Source organism: Castor canadensis, chromosome X (assembly GCF_047511655.1).
Source record: "Castor canadensis chromosome X, mCasCan1.hap1v2, whole genome shotgun sequence".
Lineage (NCBI taxonomy): Eukaryota > Metazoa > Chordata > Mammalia > Rodentia > Castoridae > Castor > Castor canadensis.
Window position 1 is genome coordinate 34112355 of NC_133405.1, and position 23467 is coordinate 34135821.

Sequence of the window (23467 nt, forward strand, 5' to 3'; positions counted from 1 at the left end):
TTTCCTCTATTTCGGGTTACTCCCTTCGCCTTGCAACCCCTCCTTATTCCTTTATCTCTCTTTCAAAGTTTCCATTCTCCCGTTTCCTTACTTTTTACTCCCTCGCTCCACTTTTTTTCCCAGCTAGTTTACCCCGCCCCTCGTTGTCATCACCTACCCTCCCTTACCAACTCCTTCCAGCTCCTAGTCCCGCCACCCCCCACCCCAGCTGTCCGCCCTCCCGCCTGCCTCAGGTTCAGAAAGCTCCAATCAGGAGCTCCGAAGGCCCGCCCTCTCCTCCCTTTCCACTTCTCCTCCCCCCAATTCCCTCCCCCCTCAAGTCCTGCGGACCTGGGGGGTTCGGGATCTGGGCGCTATGAAAAGTCTCTGCCCAGTCACTTCCGGTAAGGGCGCTGCGGCGCGAAGCTCCCCGCGGGAACGTTAAGGGAGGGGTGGGAGTTACTGGTGGGCCTGGGGAAGAGGGTGCTTCCAGGGAAGGGGAAATGGAAAGAGTGAGAGCGGGAGCGAAGTAGCCTGAGCATCTGGGGCACTTTAGCCGCCCCTCCACGAGCTAGCTTCCCCCCCCCACCCCCGTGCGGCTGCAGTGCTTCCCTCACACCCCCCCTCTTTCCCCCGGAGACGTCGTCCCTCCCTCGGGTGCCGCGTGACCGGAAGTGGCGCCATCTTTAGCCTCTTGTGCTATTGACAATAACAAGCCCTGGTTCTCTCCTCCTCCCCCTCCCCCCAACCACAGCATCTCCCCTCCCAGGGAGAGGGAGAAAAGGAGGAGGAGGAGCTGCAGCTTCATAGACTTTCTGAGTCGCTCCTGCAGAAAGAGGGAGAGAGATTGAGAAGCAGGGGCGGGGGGACAGCAGGGCCGTTTACCTGTCTGCCTCCTCATTCGCTCTCCCCCCCCCTCGTTCTGCTCACTCCTGGTGTCAGCCTATCCGCCTTTCCAAACCCTCCCATTCCCCCGGTGTGGGCCCCCCCTTCACTTTCCTTGTCGTCCTCTGTGTTTCTCCTCTCTTCTTTCTTCCCTTCCCCCTCTAGCATTGCCACCCTCTCTCCTACACTCAACGAAGGCATATAAACCTAGGTTTTTGATGCTCCTCTGCCTGTTGACCCCGCTATTTTCATGTTTCCAACAGGTTTTTCTTCCCCCAATCCCTCAGCTGCTGCTGCTGCACAGGAGGTCAGATCTACCACTGATGGTAATACCAGCACCACTCCGCCCACCTCTGCCAAGAAGAGAAAGTTAAACAGCAGCAGCAGCAGCAACAGTAGTAACGAGAGAGAAGACTTTGATTCCACCTCTTCCTCTTCTTCCACTCCTCCTTTCCAACCCAGGGATTCAGCATCCCCCTCAACCTCATCCTTCTGCTTGGGGGTTTCAGTGGCTGCTTCTAGCCACGTACCAATACAGAAGAAGCTGCGTTTTGAAGACACCCTGGAGTTTGTAGGGTTTGATTCGAAGATGGCTGAGGAATCCTCCTCCTCCTCCTCCTCCTCTTCACCAACTGCTGCAACATCTCAGCAGCAGCAACTTAAAAATAAGAGTATATTAATCTCTTCTGTGGCTTCGGTGCATCATGCAAACGGCCTAGCCAAATCTTCTACTGCCGTCTCTAGCTTTGCTAACAGCAAGCCTGGCTCTGCTAAGAAGTTAGTGATCAAGAACTTTAAAGGTAACCAAGGCCAAAAATCCATAATCGCCTACTAAGGATTTGACACTTGAGCAATCACGTGCTCTATTTATGTTAATATATTAAACAGTATAGCGATCGCATAATGTTTTATGCACAATCAGTGAGGTGAAGGGGAGGTCCTTTTTTTGGTGGAGGGTTCATTTTCCGGGGGTGGTTTGTATCCCTCTGCTGAAGCATATAGTGTTTCTGTGCAGTGTTTGGTGATCTGCCTTAACCTATTGTACCTAATTTTCTTTGTAACATTGGCAATCTACGGTATGATTGATCCGGATTTTACAGGTGAGAAATTTGTACACTAAAGAGGTTTGTTTATTTCAGGTGCATTTCATCTTGGCACTGCTGAGATTTTAATTTTTCTGTTTCAGTAGGCCACATTCTCCAGTCCCTAGAAATGCAGGTAGAAATAGTGATCTTTACACGCTCAAATAAGATTTACAAGTAGACTTATAATGTTATAATGTTGAGTAGTACATTCATGAAACTTATTGTGAAAACAATATTTAGAGAAAAAATATTTAAGGTCTCTGTATTTTTTTTCCCAAAGGTAGGGTTTAGAAATGAAAAATAATGTGTATACATAGAAGCAGTAACTCTGTACCACAGTTCTAAAGATAGAAACAGTTACTATGTTTTTCTTCACTAAGATGGATTTTAAAGTATTGACCTGCAGATTTTAGGAAATTTTGCTCATATTTTGTTTGAGATAAGTGATTGAAAGTATTATGAAAGCATTGATGAAAATCAGCATTTAAAATGTACATGAGCTGAATTAATTTTATCTGTTGAATGTGTTTGTTTTTCTTTTTCACCATGTTTAACTGGCAGGTAATAGATGCTAAAATGTTTACTAAATGGAGAAGTAAATGAATGAACTTAAGTAATATTTATCAGTTAAGTGTCTCACGGCTAAATATTAGCATTGAGAAAATTAGTTATTTTATGCTTGTGTTTTCAGCATTAGTGTGGAACTCAGGATCAGGAATGTGCTGTAGTTTGTTCCAAGCAGAGGATTGTGCTGTTGTCTGTTCTTAACACTTTCTTTTTTATATCACTTTCTTCTCATCCCCAGGCTCTCAAGTGTTGTATTCCTTATGATTTAATAGTAGAGCTTTCTAAAGTGAATATGAATTGTAATTGACTAATGTGTTCATTATTTCAATTACAGATATATTGATTTAACATCAAGGATTTTTTAAAGAAATGATTTCAGAGACTTTGGTTATTATTCTCTGCCTCCTGAAGTAAAAAGCATTGAGGCATTTGGATGCTTTAATTAAGATTTTTTTCACTTAAGATGTTTCCATTCTGAAAATGTTGCATAGGTTCTGGAATCATTTGAATGTTTTATTTTTTTTTTTTGGCAGTACTGGGGTTTGAACTCTGGACCTCATACTTGTTAGGCAAGTACTCTACCACTTGGGCTGCACCTCCAGCCCATGGATATTTAAATTTTGTAAAAATTTCATTCCCTTGTAAATGTAGTTTAAAACCTAAGAAATTTTCTCGATTTCTTGGCTGCTGCATAAATTTGGAGGTCAAACAGACCTGGATTAGAATCCCAGCTTTGCCATTGACAAGCTTTGGTGACCTTGGACTAGCTTATCAAATGAGTTCCAGGTCTTAGTTTCCTCACTTGTAAAATAGGAATATTAATAATTACTCCAGCGCATTTCATTGTTGGGACTAAGAAGTTATAAAATACTTAGCAAATAGTATTTGAAATCTTAGGTACAGTACAAGTTTCATGTCAACTTAGATTTTACACATGATGGAGTAAGATCAGGATTGTTATTATCTGTCATTCTTGAAATTTTATTTTTTGAAGCAATACAATCAATAGAAAAACCCTCTCACCTTCAGTTTTAATAGGTGTGTCAAAATGTCTTAAAACAGTGTGCTGGCATTTTCAATTTTATTTATGCTGAGCTTAAATACAGTGGTTACTTTAATATTTAGGTATAATAGTTATTAAAAAATCCTAAAAATAGTAATTTTCTGCTTTATGGATCTTTAGTTACTATATCCCATACAATAATCTAATAACAATCTTTTACATATCATCTAGATAAACCTAAATTACCAGAAAATTACACAGATGAAACATGGCAGAAACTGAAAGAAGCAGTGGAAGCTATCCAGAATAGTACTTCGATTAAGTACAATTTAGAAGAACTCTACCAGGTATGTGTTAGTGTGGACAGCCAGACTGCATTTTGCTTTCTTTTTAGTTTTGTTCCTATATAGCCCAGACTGGTCTGGAATTCACTCGGTAGTCCAGGTTGGTCTCAAACTTGTGATTCTCCACCTCCCAAGTGCTGGGATTACAGATGTATACTACCTTTGACTTTATGAAATTGGTCCTGAGGAGATTTTTTGGTTCCTTTCTAATTGTAATTTCCTCGTCAATGACGTATCATATTTTATAATCAGATAACACGTACCCACATAAGCTTTGCCTACATAAATGGACCCTTTTGATGGGATTCAGTTGGGTATACTTTGGTATAATAGAGGTTTTACCTATTATGGAATTCGGTAGTATAGATCCTGAAGATGAAGTTGACACATCATTCAGTTGCGAATTGCTTAGTTGTGTTTCCACCTATAGGAGAGGAGTCAAGAGATGTAGATCTTCACATCCTTTATTCTCCATCCTCCTTTTTTTTTTTTTAAGTGGGACTGGAGTTTGAACTCAGGGTTTCATGCAGGCACTCTACTGCTTGAACCGTGCCTCCAGTTTATTTTACTCTGGTTATGTGTTTCTTTCTTTCTTTTTTTTACTCTGGTTATTTTGGAGATGGTGTCTTGTGAACTGTTTTCCCAGGCTGGCCTTGATCCACAATCCTCCAGATCTCAGCTTCCCAAGTAACTAAGATTATAGGGTGCCCAGCTCTCCCCCCATTCTTATCAGTAGTTTTTTGCCATTTTGTTCTTGCTCTTTGTGTCTGTTTTGTCTCTTGGTCTAGAGGACACACGTTAGTCCAGAAATAAGCAGCCGATTATATTCCAGCAATTTAGTCTGATGTTCAAAATTTTTCCTTTTGCATAACAAATAGGTCTTTACTTTGATTGTCAAGAGCAGTTACTGATTTAGACTTCTTGCTACCAAGACAGTTTGTTTTGATTCACACAACTGAATCAAGAAGTTGTTTTCCTTTATAGCATCAGAATTTTGATATTTAAAAATACTTCTAGGTATAACAGTTTAAGTTTTTGTATTGGTGAGTACCTTGTAAGAAATTATATTGGTTCAATTTATCAGTATTTGTAGTTTTTATGTTTTAGTTGTAGAGGTAGTATGCCGATAGACAAACCCCAGAATTGGAGTCAAAAAACAGATTTGAGATCTAATTTTGCCTGCGGTTACCCTTGTGATCTTTGACAAGGTACTAAACCCCTCTCAGCTTTAGTTTCCTCTCCTGTAAAATAGGGGAACTTATACCTATCCTATCTACCCCTTGGGGTTGCTTATGAGAATCAAATAAGAGCTGGGCGCTAGTGGCTCATGCTTGTAATCCTAGTTACTTAGGAAGCTGAAATCAGGAGAATCATTGTTTGAGGCAAGCCTAGGCCAGTAGTTCACAAAACTCCATTTTCAAAATAACCAGAACAAAGTAGACTGGAGATGTGACTCAAGTGGTAGAGTACTTGTTGCTTTTTTTTTTGTGTGTGTGGGACTGGAGTTTGAAGGTTTCATGGTTGCAAAGCTGGTGACCACTTGAGCCACACCTTCAGTCCATTTTGCTCTGGTTGTTTTGGAGATGGGGTGTCATGAACTACTTTGCCTAGTCTGGCCTTGAACTATAATCCTGTCAATTTTAGCCTCTTACGTAGCTAGGATTATAGGTGTGAGCCAGTGGTGCTTGGCTGAGCACCTGCTTTGCAAGTGTAAAGTCCTGAGTTCAAACTCTACACCTTAATGAAGCACTGATATATAAACATACAATGATATTTTAATTGTCAAACTTTTTATAAATCACAGTATAGCTTTTTCACAAGTAATATGATAATTGAGATCACCAGTTTTTTGTTTCTGGGAAAATTAAATGAATCAATTCATGCAAAACATTCAGAACAATGCTCAACCTATGGTAATAATGCTATGTAAGTGTCAGCTGGTATTATTAAAACTAAACTATTTTTTTAAGGATAAGTCCACCAAATTTGGCTATTTTGGTACATTACATATGTGGCTCCTAAGTTGTATAATATCAAAAGTAAAATTAAGAAATTACAGTGGGAAAGGCCCAGTATCTTTTCATTATATAGTGTATGTGACAACCTGCTAAGCAGATTCATCTTTTATTTAATCTCATTCAAGCACTGCTGACACTCTTTACGAAGTAAACGGGGTAGTAGTTATTATCCTCACTTTATTGAGGAGGAGACTGAGTCTCGGAGAAGTTAAATAACCCACCAGAGTAATATATTGCAGAACAGGGGGACTCAAACTGAGATTCTTAATTCCTAGTCCAGTACATTTTTACTACCATGCTGCCTCACTAATAACACTACAGTATTTTAAATACCACTATATTGCAGTGCTTGAAGCAGGTAATTGTTTTACTTTAGAAGAAACTATCATCAGAGCAGGTGATTAATGTTTTCATTTGTATATGTTTATTGTATTTATTTGGATGTGCTGGTGTGCAGCATATTTAATTTCAATAATATATATTTCATATTTATAATGTTGATTGCAGTTAACACTATTCACCTTGAATATTTTTTAACAGAAGAATATTATTTTCACTGATACATTGATTCTGTTAAAACCTTTGCTATTTCAGTTTATGATTTTTGTGGTTTTTTTTTATAGGACTGGGGTTTGAACTCAGGGTTTCATGTGTTTTTTTTCCTTTTTTTTTTTCGGTGCTGGGGACTGAACTCAGGGCCTTGCACTTGCCAGGCAAGCGCTCTTCCACTGAGCTAAATCCCCAACCCCATCATGTGCTTTTTTTAATGGGACTGGAATTTGAACTCAAGACTTCAAGCTTGCAAAGCAGGCGCTCTACTGCTTGAGCCATGCCTCCAACCTATTTTGCTCTGGTTATTTTGGAGATGTGGTTTTGTAAACTGTTTGCCCAGGCTGGCCTTGAACCTGGATCCTCCAGATCTCAGCCTCCCAAGTAACTAGGATTACAGGCATGAGCCACCAGAGCCTGGCTTGTTTTTGCTTTCTTTATTTCAGAAGTTTTTTTTGTTTTTGTTTTTGTTTTTCCCTTCTCCCCATTCCTGGAACAGTTTCAACGGGTATCATTTTTCCATTTTCATATATGAGTGCATAATACTTCCACTATACTCACCCTCCTACATACTTCAGAAATTTTACTTGGTATTGTTCAATTACATTTCTTTCTTTCTTTTTTGGTGGGACTGGGGTTTGAACTCAGGGACTTACTAGGCAAGCACTCTACCACTTGAACCCCTCCACTGGCCCATTTTCGTGTTGGGTGTTTTCGAGATAAGGTCTTGCAAACCTTGATCCTCCTGATCTCAGCCTCTCTAGTAGATAGGATTGCAGGTGTGAGCCACCAGCACCCAGTTTAGTTGCATTTCTTTAGCCTGAAGTCATACGTGTTAGGACTTTTTACTGTTTTGCATTTTTCATAGTACCTTACCATTTCTTCTATAATACATTCAAAAACATTTGTTTCTAGTTCTTTTATTGTTTTTGACCTTAATTTTATAAATGCTTCTTTGGATTGTTCTCAGAAAAATTACTCTGAGATGTTGAAGTTCAAAAATTAGGTTAAGGTATTTTACCATGGAGGTGCTTGTTTGATTTTGGTACTCTCCTAAAATTGAACAATATAGAAAGATGTGTTTGTATAAACAAAGGTTCTCCAAACCCCTATCCTTCCCTCTTTCCCTGAAGGAAACACTTTTATTGGCACATATCTGTCCATAACTTTTATTTGCATTAAAACCCATTTTGTTTTAAAGCATAAGTATGGAAGTCACTAGTGTGGATTGTGTGTACTACCTACTAAGTTTTTAATTTCTAGAAAAGAACATACTGTTCAGAATGCATTCGCAGTAAGCAAACATTGTCTTTTGAAGTAATTTCAAATGAGAATTGTACCTGAATTTTTAAATTACAGTTTCTTGATAAACTTGAAATCATGTGTGAGGCAGCAGTTAATAGTTTGGTTTGGTTTGTTGTGTTTGTTTTTGATTGACTGCAAATAGGACTGTGGTTAAATTTACTAATTTGAGTTGGTTAGCCTACTTTAAATTAGAGATTCTTTGTTGTTTTATTTTTTGAGACAGTCTTTCTTTGTATAGTCCAGGCTGGACTAGAAGTTGAGATCCTTCTGCTTCTGCCTTCTGAGTACTGAGATTGCAGGTGTGTTGTAAGATTAGAGATATGTCACTTACCCTGAAACTTTGGGCTAGTTATTTCTCTGTGTCATTTGCAAAATGGAGAGACTTAATCCATTATTTGTATCACCAGGATGTTTAATTGTAAATAAAATACTACAAAAAAGTACTTACTATATTCTTTGCAATATATTGGTTTTCATCAATGATAAATATTTGTGTCTTTAAAAAAGAAATTTTTATTTTTAAATTATATTTTATTTTAAAGCCATATTTCTCAGGGCTTCCCACTTGCAAAGCAGGCACTCTTCTGCTTGAGCCATACCCCTAGTCCATTTTGCTCTGGTTAGTTTGGAGATGGGGGTCTCATGAACTGTTTGGCCAGGCTTGCCTTAAACTTCGAGCCTTCTGATCTCGTTCTACCAAGCTGGTGGTATGAACCACCAGCGACCATTTGCAGTTAGATTCTTGATAGTGTTGAGGAGTAGCTATGGATTCTCTGTAAGTGTAACTGTTGTGGCCCTGTTAATGTTTTAAGAGTAAACACTGTTACATGTTACATATTTCTCCTAATTTTTTTAATTGTTAGTATTAGTACTGCTTTTTTAAAAAAGATACACAATTACAAAGTCAAGGTCTTTTATAATTTTTTATCTTATTGAAGCCCTGTTTACTAGATGTAAAAAGTATAAGTAATTTAGGTTTCAATGTATGATTGTATGATTGGTTTCCTTTTTGCAATTCTTAGTATTTTGATTTTTTATACTAGATGTAAAAAAAGATACTTTTGTTTTATTGCTGAATCAGTTGTTGGAAAGTTTTGTGCTATAAGTTTCCTTTCTGGGTTTTGTCTTTGAAACAGGGTCTTACTGTATATGTAGCATAGGCTGGCTTTGAACTCTCAATCCTCCTGCCTCACCTCTCAAACTTCACATCTTCATGCCTCATCCTCTTGAATGCAGGAATTACAGAAATGTGACAACACAGTGGGTTTGCTTTCCTTTCTTTAAACATAACAGTTTGAGAAATAAGACGTAGCCTATTAGGTAGATGACTAGAGTTAAGCATGTGGGTACTCAGTGTCTTTCTTACTGTCTGTCTTTAAGTATATACTTGCATGTCATTTGCCACAAATTTATATTTTATTTGGAGTGTATGCTTTTTTTCAAACAAGTTTTTAGTGTGATGTATGTATTTTGAAGGAGAGGAATTGGGATTTGAAGGAATAAAGGTTAAAAGTTTGCTAGAATGTTTGTATTTTATACCTGATTACCATCAAAGGTTTTAAGACCCTCTATTTACCCCCTAATGATTGGGAGCTTAAGTTAAAAGATAGCTTTATTTAAAGAACTTGTAATAAAACTATATCTAAACTCAGTTTAATACAAATAGGTATTGTGAGACAAGAGATTATTTTAGTAATAATTATACTAAACCAAGCTCTAGGGATTTCAAAATGTTATTTAATAAAATGAAATTATTTCTAAAAGTACATTTCAACAATCTGGAAAAAACAGAGCTTGTGTCAGACATTTTTTTGAGGCTGGCCTGGAACTCTGGATTGTCTTGCCTTAGTCTCCCAAGTGTTGGGATCACGTTTGTACCACCATGCCTCCCCTATCTCAAACTCTTAAGTAGTGATTTAACACTTTCTTTTTCCTCTTTCTATCCCAGCACCTAACAAGATGCAGATGCTTAGTAAATACTCATTCCTTGTTGTGTCAGTGACTGCTTACTGTGTATAAAAATAAATCCTTTGAAGGCATAGAAATCACTTAGTCCTTGCCCCTGAGATGCTTATGTTCTACTGAGTTCATAGTCAGCTTTTTGTCTGTGGTGCTGGGATCAAATCCAAGGCCTCGTGCATGTTAGGTAAGCCCTCTACCACTGAGCTACGGCGTAGCCCCTAAGTCAGTGTTTTAAAAAAGAAATACAATAGAAAATATTAAAAGTGCATTATACATAGTAATGATGTATAGTTTTGAGAAGATTTTGTTTCAGTTACATAAGTTTATGTGCAGTGGATTGTGACATAAAATATATTTCTTAACTGTGGCTTTGGGTCAGAAAGTTTTAGAAGCCGTTATACTAGGCACAAGTGTCTGCTCAAAACAAACCTTGCTCAAAAGTGAGGAAAACAGTGTTTAGATCACAGGGCATGTGGAAGGTTATTATCATACATAACACTAAAATAGTAAGATTGGGTTTTGAATACCATGGTAAGAAGTGTGGTGGCAGGGAAGATGGAAAGAATTTTTATTGGAGGAGGTAGGTATTTAAGTAATTTTGAATATACAGCTATCAGGTTCAAAACCCAAGAAGTTTTACAGAGAATATAGTGAAAAATCTCACTTCCACCCCATCCTGCAACTCCACAGGTACCCCCCCACCTTTTTTTGGCATCTCTGGGGTTTGAACTCAGGGTCTCACACTTGTTAGGAGGCACTCTTACCACTTGAGTCACTCTGCCAGCCCATCTACTTCCCCTTTCGACAGACCTTGTGTGTGTGTTTGTGTGTGTGTGTGTGTGTGTGTTGGTTGGGAGGGGTAGAGGAAGTAGTTTTGCTTTGTTGTCCAAGCGATGAGCCCAAATGATCCTCCCACCTCAGCCTCCCAAGTACCTGGACTACAGGCATGCGCCAACATGCCTGACTTCAGGTTTGTGGGGTTTTTTTTTTGTGGTACTGGGGCTTGAACTCAGGGCCTCATGCTTATTAGGTAGGCATGCTAGCACTTGAACCACATCTCCAGTCTATTTTGCTCTAGTTATTTTGGAGATTGGGTCTTGTGAACTATTTTCCCCAGCTGACTTTGAACTACACTCTTCCTGATCTCTGCCTCCCAGGTAGCTAGTTGTTTTCTATGAAATTTCTCCATAATGAGAACTACTTGATGGAAAGTTGTTGAGGAAGGAAAATTATTAGATCTGGTCTAACATCTACTGGATATGTTCAGTATGAATCAGTGCTGAGTTAGGGAAGCAAAGTGATGGCCAGGTGTAGTGGTGCATGCCTATAATTCTACCTACTTGGGAGGGGAAAATAGGAGGATCTAAGTTCAAGGCCAGTCTGGCAAAAAGTTAGCAAGGCCCTAACTCAAAATCAAGCTGGGTGTGGTGGCTTATTCCTATTATCCTAGACACTTTGGAGGTGGAGATAGCAACATTTCGATCTGAGGATGACCTGGACAAAGGTGTGAGACTGTATCTGAAAAACAAACTAAAACAAAAAGTTGGGGTTGTGACTCAAGTATTAGGAGGCCCTGAGTTCAGTCCCTCTTACCCCTTAAAAAGAGAAGCAGAAACTTGACCTTTGAAACACACCTGAGTAGTTTTGTCTTTCTTCCCTCAAACTTATCTTTTTATGTTGCTGGAGATCGAACTCAAGGCCTCATGCATGCTAGGCAGCACTTGAGCTATGGCTCTAGTCCACCTTAAACTTCTTATACCATCTTCCAACTAAGCATAGATAAGGCTGTATGTGTATACAGTCCACCTTAATTCTATATTATTCATTATTCTCACTAGTTCTTTCTTCCTTTGGGTCTTTGGGGCTCTGCCTCTTTACCTCTGCCTAGGAAAGTTTTCGTAACTTTCCCACCCTAAAGGCTGGGTTCAGGGCCTCGTCTCTGCTTATCCCCTTTATAGCATGTAGCACACTCTGCTGTAATTACATGTTGTCTTGCTGTTTTTTCATTCTACTAAAAGTATATGTTATGTATAGGACACAGTGCCAATTGTAGATACATTAGTGTTTTTTTTGATACTTCAAGGCTCAAAAAATTTTAAACAACTTACAGATACATGACCATGTGATCACTCTGTCATTAAGGAGAGTCAAGGAGATAGAATATACACATACAGAAATACATAGTATTTATTTAGTGATAAGTCTGTGGCATGATGGGTGGGAGTGCTTTGTGAGTCACTGAAAGCTGAGGCAGTTAAGAACTAAGTTGAAGAAGTGGTATCTAGTTGAGTAGTAAGGGAACATACAGAATATTGTGTGAGAAGACAAATAGATGTGTCAACAACTGCTTTATGGGAGAAAGAACACAACAGAAGGAAATGGAATAATAGAATTTAGAGAAATATTGGAAGTGGGAATAGTGGAGAAGGTAAAGAACTCACTAAGTCATGATAGAATCTAAGCAGGGAGATGTTGAGAAAATGAGACAGTCATTCTAAAGGAACTCTGAAATACAATAAAAGGAATATTAAAGGAGGAGGGGAAACTGTACATAGAGGACAACTGTGAACAGAGAGGCACATGGAATAAACATAAATGTACCCTTAGGCATTTGTGGCCTAACTCTAGGTTACTGAGTCTGTCTGAGGAGACTCAGATTTCCTATTTCTCCATAGCTACTGAATCTAATTGGCTTACTCTTTCCTGGTGAGGTGTGGTGACTTCCCTCCAATAGAGTAAGTGACTTCCTTTAAACTTTCTTTTCATTTGCTAATTTACTGTACTTGCGTACGTACCAGTAACATGAGTTCCAACTACATCTTTATAAAATTCCAGTCCAACCAACAGAACTTGAATTCCCCGCCGAGCCCATTTTAATGGGACTTTTGTCTTCTGTTGTGGTGTGAAAGGAATCTTGATGTTATAGTTAAGTAATAACCCTTGGAATTGTAGATTATATCAGAGTTCACCAGAATTTTATCATGCCTAGTTTTAAATCTGAAAGTCTTTGGATAGACATAACAAACTCAGGAAATCAGAATGTGTCCTGCCTGTTGAGATCTGAGTATAATAGAGGACCAGTTCAACTGTTAAAATGAAGTAAAGACATAGTCATTTCTTTTGTAATTAATGTTTATTTCTTTGGGGAAAATTTCAAGACCTCTGTATTTAACTATTTTTAAACTGAAACGTCAGAATACTTCTTGGTCTCGAATTATACTTATTTAAATACTGCTAACAATAATTTCTGCTTTGTTTTGTTCAGGAAGACCCAAGAAAGTATAAAAAAAAGTTTAAATTCAGTTATAGCAGTAGTGTCTGACCCGCTTAATACATAAACAATCGGTGAAATTATTTTTTAAACTTAAGATGGACTTCTGCTTGTGAAAATGATTAACATTTTGAAGAATAAGACTGCTTTTTGTGTAGAAGTTGCTACAAATTAGATGCCCTCACAGGGATAGAACCTGGCTTGATTCTCTCCATCCTTAACTTTTACTACCACAATAAATATATTAACTTGTGGGTTTCTTTGGTATAGTACATTGGTTATGAAAAAGTTTGCCAATCACATTGATATATTTTGTTATTTTACCTTGTGACTTTTTTCTTTTGAGAGGGCAGTCTGGTTAAGATGCCCATGTTGTCCTTGAACTTGTGATCCTCCTGACTCAACCTCTTGAGCCTTCTTTGTGTCTTTTATGGATGAATAGCTCCTTTTAATAAGTTGGTGTGGCAGAAATATCAAACTAATAGGTATTTCATGTAGATACTTAAGAAACATTCCCCATCCTCTCCCTAAGAAATTATGTGTTTAATATTGCAGGCTGTAGAAAATCTCTGCTCTTACAAGATTTCTGCAAACTTGTATAAACAGCTGAGGCAGATTTGTGAAGATCACATCAAAGCACAGATTCATCAATTCAGAGAATATCCTTTTAAAAATAAAACATCTTACATTTTTATCTTTTCTTCCCTGCCCTTCACTGTTTAAGCCAGCTTCAATTTAAATGCCTGTGTTTTGTAGATTTGTTATTGTTTTCTTTTGTGTTTCTAGAGGAAGAAACAAATTTTTGACTTTTTAGCTTTAATTAGAGTCTACATCTACATGTGGTATTCATGTAAATAAAATTTCTTTATATCTTTACCCTTTTGTCGTAGCAAATTTCCATTTGAGGAAAGATAATCTTCTAAGGGAAATCATACACTGCAAACATTATGCTTAATTATATTTAACACTGGTTTTTAAAGGTGTCTTACTGTGATCTAAAATTTTTATACAGTTTAAGAAATAGCATTTTGCTCTATAATTGCTATTTATTTTCATTTACTAAATAGTGTTCTATATTTAAGGCAGATATGCTCTTACATTGCATATATTATTTGTACTAAACACTTTAAAATGTCCTTAACATGTATCTCATGGATTCATTGGATAGTGTTCTTTTTCTAAAGAAGATTGATAGATGCTGGCAAAACCATTGTAGGCAAATGGTAAGCTAGAAATACTACACTTTAGCCTAAACATTGTAGTTAAAAAATACAAGTACAGGAATGTTAGTTTTAAAATCTTTGTAATATCCATATATAAAAATGTCATAATGAAACTCATTACTTTGTATAATTAATATATGCTAATTAAAAAATAAAAGTTTTGTAATAGGAGACAATAATTGCTCCTTTTCTGAATTAGGAGCTAATTTTCATTAAGTTTCTTTTAAAACTATAAGTTTTAGGTAAACCAGCATTTCAGAATAAACTTGTATCTTTTTTTCTTTTTTTAACTCAGGGCCTACACCTTGAGCCACTTTGCCAGCCTATTTGTATGATGTTTCTCCCCAATCCCTCCATAGGGTCTCCACTGGTGCCTGGCTATGACTTGTATCTTAAGAGTCATTTTTCCCTTTTTTTGTGGTACTGGGGTTTGAACTCAGGGTCTCACATTTGCTAGTCAGGCACCTCATCACTTGAGCCATTCTGCCAATAAGAGTAATTTAAATTTTTGCTAAATTATTTGTTAAACAACAAATTACTTATCTCATTAAACATTTACATTTTCCCTGTCTTTTTCTTCTATTTCCTTTTGGTGGTATGGAATTTGAACTCAGGGTCTACAGCTTGAGTCACACCCCAACCCTGTGTATCAGTCTTAATGACTATATTCTATCTACTGTTTGATTACCTGTGAAAGGTACCTGATGGTATTTTTCTTTTTGTGGGACTGTAGTTTGAACTCAGGGCTTCACACTCACTCTACTGCTTAAGCCATACCTCTAGTCCATTGTGTTTTGGAGATGGGGGTGTCAAGAACTATTTGCCCATGCTGGCCTTGAACTCCAGTCCTCCCAATCTCAGCCTCCTAAGTAGTTAAGATTGCAGGAATTAGTCACTGGTGCCTGGCTCTGATGGTATTTTAAGTTCATTCATATCACAACCTTTTCTCCCTAGTCTGACATTAGTTTATTCCTTATATAATGCAAATTGAAATATTAAAGTACATTTCCCACCCTCAAAATGCCACAAATACAATTTAAGTCAGCTTCACCCCCTTGCATTATTGATAACTAAGGAAGAATTGTATAAATTTTCTCTTGACTTCCTATTTTTACTTTCAATTATTTCTTAAGTAGCAAATAAGTCAGAGGACCACTTTTAAGTGTCTTTTTTTTTCTAGAAACCACCAAAAGGATTGAGACAAGATAATAATTTAATGAAAATGGTATGGGTATATTCTCAGAAAAAAATGTGTTTATCCTAGTAATCTACTTAGTATAAAACCTTTCAGTTTTCTTCTTACTTTATTGAGGAAATATTTCAGTTTTACAAAATTAAACTTGTTTGGTTTTTTTTTGGCAGATAATGATCAGGAGCATTTTTTTGTTTCTGGATAGAACTTACGTTCTTCAGAATTCAATGCTACCCTCCATTTGGTAAGGATGCCAGAGAATTGTTATGAAAACATTTGTTACAAATCATAGTCTTAATTATAATAATAAAAGAGAGCAAGTTGTACTGTGAGTGTTCTCCTAAAAGTTCACATTTTGCTTCTCGCCTCTTACTGTTTTGCCTGTGCTAATATTGAAGATGGCTAACTTTCCCTGAGCATATATTAATGTATGAAGAAGTTTCTTTTTTTTTTTTTTTTTGCAAGTAAGAAGATTAAAGTTAGCTCTGGGATATATGTGAGTGAATCATTTTGCTGCTGATCATCAAGATTTTACTCATTTTCTTGTCACAGTATTATGGAAAAGTCTGTGTATACACAAAAATGGAATAGTATAATGAAGTCTTCTCACACTATGTGCCTACCGTTTATCTATAGCAGTGATCAGAGTTCACTGATTTGGAGTACTAAAGCCAGTTAATAAATGATCAAATAAGCTTTCATGTCAGTACGGTGGAAATTTTGTCTTTGAACTAACTTTTGAGACAGGATCTCACTGTGCAGCTTAGCTTTGCATGGCATTCACTATGTAGCCCAAGCTGTCCTCAAACTTGGGATCTCCTACCTCAGCCTCCAGAGTGCTGGGATTACAGATGTGTGTCACCACACCCAGCTTTTTTGAACTAATTTTATCTCTTCATTTGACTAAGGAAGAAATCCAACAGAGGAAATAATAAAACAAAATTTAGTTAAGGAGGAAGACAGGAATTCAGTTGTAGTTCTCATTAAAGACAATGTGAGTTTCCTGTATGCTTTAATCTAGTAATGTTATTCAAAATTAAAATGTGGATTTTATCTTTTTACAATTGCTGCTTAAAAGCCTGGAGCCCTAATTAACATGTGGTAAGAAGCAAGCTTATTCAGAAGTGGTATTGTCAATTAACTTAGATGATAATGTTTTTTGTTTTAGGGACATGGGACTGGAGTTATTTAGGGCTCATATTATAAGTGATCAAAAAGTCCAGAATAAGACAATTGATGGCATTCTTCTCTTGATTGAGAGGGAGAGGAACGGTGAAGCAATTGATAGAAGTTTACTGCGAAGCCTTTTAAGCATGCTCTCTGATTTACAAGTAAGTTACTTCACTACCTACAGATCTGATTGCTGTCCTTAGTTTTGATGTTTAAAATCCAAATTTATTGTGTTGTTCATGTAGAAGACATTCTGTAGATATTTATTGAAAAAATGAGCTCCTTCATTTTGTTCCCCTCTTACAGATTTATCAGGATTCTTTTGAACAACGATTTTTGGAAGAAACTAACCGGCTCTATGCAGCTGAAGGCCAAAAGTTAATGCAAGAAAGAGAGGTATTTCAAAGTCATGATTAATAAATCTACTATGTCTTTACAATGGATCTTACTTTGTTGAACATAATTGTCCCTTTGCATTTATCTTCCCAATATTATGGTGCTCTTTTCTCACTTAGGTGCTCCTTTCTTTTCTCTCTTCTTAAAGGCCAGAATTCTGGATCATAAACTCTACCTATAATTTTACATATGATTCAGCCCTGTCACACTTGACAGGGCTGCTCCCAGGATCTTTTGGAGTTGACATTTTCTGAATGATTTAAGGGGAGGAAATCAATAATATAAAAAAAACTATCTTTGTAGGTTCCTGAGTATCTTCATCATGTTAACAAACGTCTAGAAGAAGAAGCAGACAGACTTATTACTTACTTAGATCAGACCACCCAGTAAGTATTGCATGCTCAGCTTAATAGTTTTAAACTCTTGTTAAATCATGTAAGGCACTTTAGGCATCTTAAACATGTTAATAATAATTCTCAGGTATGATTTAGACTTTAACAGTTGTTTTCATAATACAAACTTCAAGTTATTTTCTCTAGTTAATTAGATTTAATCAAGGATTTGATTGTTGTGTGTGTTTAAGATGTACTTTAAAAGTAGTATTAGAGGTTGATGTGATCTTTTAAATCCTTAGGCTGATTAAAATTTAATGGGTAGGTGTTCATAGGAGAAACTTTCTGTACTTTCCTAAATATTGCCAACCAAGGGGTTCCAGTAAGTAGCATAGATAACTTCTTTACCACCTTAGTAAAAGCAGAGAAACATGCCTACATACCATTTTTTTCTTGGGAGCCAAATGTATAATCTAATTTTGAATTAGTTGCACGTGGTTCAGTTACTTGCTCTCAATTCTGTCTGGCCATTTGCCATTTCTCAAGTTTCTGTTTTATTCAGGGAAATCTGAATAGTCTAGAATAATTTTTGGAAAGAGTCAATGAAGCCAACCTCCTGGAGGCTGGTCTGTACTTATTTCATCTGGGCATGTACCTTAGAGACTTTGAAAAATGAAAAGCTCTTATTTTGTACCCTGGGTAAATGTTAGTTTCTGTATTATTGGTTTAATGTCTAACAAAATTAAGAAAAAGTGTGCTTGTTTAAAAAAAAATAAAGGCAAAAAAACTTGAGAATACAAGTCAGCCACAGCAAGACCTTGGAGATACTTACTTCATGATGTAAATGATTTTCTGAAATATATACTGTTTTTTTCTTCTAAGCATAAAGTAGAGTAACTTTTAGCACTATTAAATTGATATATAGGATGGGAGTGTTGAAATTAACATAAAATGAGGTATTTCTCCCCCCCCAGGAGAGGCTTTACATTTTCAAGAAAGTGAAATGTCAATAATTCTAAAAATTTTCCCTTGTAGGAAGTCATTAATTGCTACTGTAGAAAAACAACTTCTAGGTGAACACTTAACAGCAATTCTTCAGAAAGGTAATTGGCAATTTGTAAATAAGACATTGTTTTTAAATGGTAGTAGTAAGCCAGTGGGGGATTTAAAAAAATCTATTTAAAAGATTGATAGATTTTTTTTTTGGCAGTACTGGGGTTTGAACTCAGGTCCTTAAGCTTTCTAGGCAGCCACTCTGCCACTTGAACCAAGCCTCTAGCCCTTTCTGAGGATAAGCTCTGGAGGTGCCAGTTTCCTTAACTAAAAGATGGAGGAACTGAGAAGAGGGGTCCACCAGCACAAGTAAAGAAACAGTGAGGGCCAGGCATGGCTCAGTGGTAGAGGGCTTGCCTAGCATGCACAAATTCCCTGAGTGCATCCCCAGCACTACAAAACAATGAAACAGAAACAGTAGAAATTGGGGAATTTTTTTATATGTAAGACTCTGGTAAGGAAAGGCACCCCTTTTACACTGAAGTGAAGTGTGTGTGTTTTGTTTTGTTCTTAGCATATAAAACCAAGTACTTCTTTTAATCCTAAGTGATCTTTCAGTATAACCTGAATTTTAGTTCAGTGGTGCCACAAATAGGTAAAAATCTTACCTTGTCTCCAATAATCTTTTTTTTTTGTATAAAATGATGGGTATATTTAGAGCTTTAGTGAAGTTATATTATTTCATATTATGAAGTGTAATGTTTCATAATATAACTTTCATTCTGAAAGCCAAATACATTAGAACCTCATTTAAAGTTGACTTTTTAATGTATGACTTGATTTATCACAGTTTGTATTCAGTGTTCTGAAATATAGGTATATATAGTAATGCCAGATAAAATATGGCACTGCATATGACATACTTGTAATACAGATTTATATAAGCCAGTTTTTATACATTGGTTTATACATCTCATCTACCATGTAAGTGGCACAAACCATTATTCAGCCAACTATTTTTATGACAACTAAAGTAGTTTATATTTAGTTTTCACTCAGAAAGATAGTTGTCTGTTTGGATTTAATTCACTGGAGATCTCTGTATTATAATTCATAGACAGATTAGTCATAGATCAGGCCAGTACCACATTAATAATTTTAACTTAAATTTTGTTTAAGTAGGTGGCTTTTTGTTTCACTTTTTAGTTTACTGTATTTTAATGCCAAAATGTTTCAAAATCCAGGTTTAAATAACCTCCTTGATGAAAATCGAATTCAAGATTTATCTCTTTTGTATCAACTGTTCAGCAGAGTTCGAGGTGGAGTTCAGGTTCTCTTACAACAGTGGATTGAATACATTAAGGTATTAACAATTTGCCTGTGACTTTTCTTTTTTAATGGTTTATAATTTGCATACCCATAGTATCAGCAAGCAAGATCAGCAAGATCCAAATTATTTTTAAGTAGGGGAATTTTGAATTGTTTAAAAAGCACAAAGAAAATTCTAGAAGTGGACCTGAGAGTGATAGCTATGTGGCATATCAGCAATAAAACCTGACTGCTGTTTGATGTGATTTTTAGTTCTAACACTTAAAGTACTGAATGTGAGGAAAAGGATTTTTATTGCTTCTTATCCTTTTGGCTGAGGTCTGGTATAGTATCTGTGACTTTTTGAACCACAAATTTCTTTCCTTCCTTTAATTATACTGAAGTCAAATTACTATTTTAAAATTTCAAAGCTGACTTCTTTATTTTTTTAATTTTTATTTTTTCCTATGTTTTTGAACAGTATATTTCTATTACTATTTCTTTGTTTTTATTTTAAATTTTTTATTAGCATATTGTAGCTGTAAAGAGGGATACTTGTGATATTTGCATATGTACTTATATGTTAATTAAATTCACCCCTCCACTCTTCTCCCTAATCCCTCTTTTCCCCCTTCTTAGAACAATTTCAGCAGATTTCATTCTTTTATTTTCATATATGAATATAACATACATCTACCATGTTCTCCCTCCTTTATCCTTTGCTTATGCCCGCCCCCTTCCTATTGGTACCCATCCTTGAACTGTATCTGTTTTACCTTTCTGCCCTTCATTAAAAAAAAAATTCCATTAGTTTATGGGGGTTTCATTGTGACATTGCCATATATACATTTTTTTTAAGGTGGTACTGGGGTTTAGACTTGGCCTCATGCTTGCTAGGCAGGTACTCTACCACTTGAACCACACTCCCAGCCCTTTTTTGTGATGGACATTTTTGAGATAGAGTCTCGCAAACTGTTTGCCTGGTGCTGGCTTCAAATCTCAGTCCTTCTGATCTCTGCCTCCTGAGTAGCTAAGATTATAGGTGTGAGCCACTGGCACCCGGCTTATATACATATTTTATATACCAAATTGGTTCATTCCCTCCATCATTGTTCCTCTTACCCAGTTCCCCTTCTTATTTTATTTATTTATTTATTTTTTTGGTAGTACTGGGGTTTGAATTGAGGGCCTCATGCTTGCTAGGCAGGCACTCTACCACTTGAGCCTTTAAGGTGGCTTCAACAGGTTTCAATTTTCCCTGTTCATACTTGTATAGAAAGTACATCAACCATATTCCCCCTCCTGTATTCTTTTCTTTTACCCTACCCCTCCTACTAGTGCCCTTCTTTTAACATGGCCTGTTTTACATTCCTGTCCTTCATTGTTTAAGGGTCTGTTAGTGTTTCAGTGGGGATTTTGCCAAAGTATTTTAACTGTAAATACATTGTCAAAGGTGACTTCTTTAAAGAGAAGAAATAGGTGGGCACTGGTGGCTCAAGCCTATAATCCTAGGTACTTGGGAGGCTGAGATCAGGAAGATCGTGGTTCAAGACCAGCCTGGGCAAATGGTTCTCAATGCTGCATCTACAAGAATTACCAGAGCAAAATGAGAGATATAGCTCAAGTGGTAGAGTGCCTGTCTAGCAAGCACAAAACCCTGAGTTCAAAGCCCAGTACTACCATACATAAATACATACATCTATATACACATACATATATATGTATACATACATAAACAGAATGGATCCTTGAAGCTTCTTATACTCTGTTAAAGATATTGTGTACCCAGTAGTCAGTCATTCCTTATTAGGTTTGTGATTGTATGTTAATGGTATCAATTTAGATACTCTATTACTTTATGTTTTCTTTTCCTCACTTCAGAAATAGCTTTTATTTTTTTTTAGGGTCTTCAAATACATGTGTCGATTTACAATGTGACTTTTGGATTAGTTTCATTGTAAATAATCAGTTTCATTAAAAAGTACCAACTTTTTATTTTTAGGCCTTTGGGAGCACTATTGTTATTAATCCTGAAAAAGATAAGACCATGGTTCAAGAATTGCTGGATTTTAAAGATAAGGTTGACCATATAATTGATATTTGCTTTCTGAAGAATGAAAAATTTATTAATGCCATGAAAGAAGCATTTGAAACATTCATTAACAAAAGACCAAATAAACCTGCTGAACTTATAGGTATGTTTCCAATCCTTTATCCAGTTAATGTTTTACTTTTACTTGTAACCTCTAAGCTGAAATTTGGCAAGGTTGTAGTATACTAATATTTCATTTATTTGGAGTTGCTTAGCTGGTAATACCAAGTATGACAAGTGTCTCTAAGGACCTAGATGTAAGTAATATCCTTCAAACTAAAGAACATCTCAAAACTGAGATGTCAAAAATGATATACATTCTTTATAAGACAAAACGTTGGCCTCATTTACTTTTATTGATAGTAAACTTGATTGTCTGCTTGCCAAACCTGCAGTGACTTAGAAATGGGGCCAGGTGCTATTTCTAGAAGTCCACATGTAGGTCTACAAGAAAGGCAGCATGATGTTACAGTTGCCCATGAAAAAAGGAAAAAGTCCAGGATGAAAATAAACCTAATAATCTGGGCCCACTAATTGAACAGGTGTAGTATATACTGCAATGCTTGTCTGGTTTTTCCACACATGCACCCATTAATATCAAAGGAGGGAGTTACCCTGAGGAGGTCTGGGGATGTCCTTTGCCAGAAGGATGAAATAAGTATTTTTATTTATCTTTACAAGTTTTATAAACTTTGCTTTCTACTCTGTAGGGTATCTGGTTTATTTTAATAAAAAAACTAATTTTCTGGGCATCATGGTGCCCAAGTCTAATCTAGTACTTAGGAGACTGAAGTAGGAAGATCATGAGTTCAAGGCTAGCCTGTTGTACATAGCAAGAACTTATTTCCAAACAAACAAAAAAGTAATCTTTAAGAATCCTTACCATCACTGTAAAATGGATAGATAATCCAGAAGATGGCCCAAGTCTTTTCATGGCTTTGTTACCCCCACTACATGCATGGGGTATCCATATCCCATTTTTTTAAATATCCTTATAGCAGAAATCTTGAGTCAGAAGACATAGGTTTGAGTTTAGGCTCTGGTGTTTATTAGCTCTGTGGCATTGAACAAATTACTTATCTCCCTGACTTTGGAGTCTTTAAAACACACACACACACACCACGTATGTATGTATGTTTGCATGTGCATGTATATGCAGCACTGAAAAACTCAGTATATCATACGCCTCTTTGGCGTATGTACCTCATGGATATCTGTGGTCATTAAACAACATTCTTTTCCTCTATCTTAGCTAAGTATGTTGATTCAAAACTTCGTGCAGGCAACAAAGAAGCTACAGATGAAGAACTTGAGAAAATGTTGGATAAAATTATGATCATATTTAGGTTTATTTATGGTAAGTGTTTGTTACTTATTTTGTATTTATTTTTCATCATTTTTTTTCAGCTGTCATTCAGAAACATTATTACTATTATTTTCTTATTCGTTTATTCATATGTGCATACATTGTTTGGGCCATTTCTCCCACCTACCCCTCCCCCTCTCCCCACCACCCCACCTTGCTTCTGGGCAGAATCTGTTCTGCCCTTATCTCTAATTTTGTTGAAGAGAGAGTATTGTTACTGTTTTAAGTTTTTTCTTTTAAAACAAAGCACTGAGAGAGAAACTAGCAAGTATATAATCTGGAGGGGCTATTTGGGAATTAGAGGCTTAAGATTGTGTTTTATTTCTTATATTTAATTCATTGGGGATACTGGAAGAATATTACTTAATTACTTTTCCACTATTAAGAACTTGGATTTTTTTTTACTTTGTAAAGATTTATTCATTAT

At 36.6% G+C, this 23467-nt stretch overlaps 1 protein-coding gene across 4 annotated transcripts in view; it reads left to right on the forward strand.

The window, feature by feature from the left end:
- The first annotated feature begins 230 nt into the window (after positions 1–230).
- Cul4b (cullin 4B) overlaps positions 231–23467 on the forward strand; it is a 37860-nt gene continuing 14623 nt past the window's right edge. For 2 of the 4 annotated variants that reach the window (XM_020172870.2, XM_020172871.2), the window contains exons 1-13: positions 231–383; positions 1128–1664; positions 3751–3866; positions 13524–13627; positions 14122–14191; positions 15554–15627; positions 16552–16714; positions 16860–16949; positions 17253–17335; positions 18317–18384; positions 19519–19637; positions 21585–21777; positions 22927–23031. In XM_020172870.2, coding sequence (XP_020028459.1) covers positions 356–383; positions 1128–1664; positions 3751–3866; positions 13524–13627; positions 14122–14191; positions 15554–15627; positions 16552–16714; positions 16860–16949; positions 17253–17335; positions 18317–18384; positions 19519–19637; positions 21585–21777; positions 22927–23031 — 1750 coding nt within the window. In that variant the 5' untranslated portion in view covers positions 231–355. Of the gene's footprint in view, positions 384–1127; positions 1665–1758; positions 1965–2901; positions 3086–3750; positions 3867–13523; positions 13628–14121; positions 14192–15553; positions 15628–16551; positions 16715–16859; positions 16950–17252; positions 17336–18316; positions 18385–19518; positions 19638–21584; positions 21778–22926; positions 23032–23467 lie in introns of those variants that run through there. The other 2 variants (XM_074063901.1, XM_074063900.1) reach the window with 2 other exon arrangements.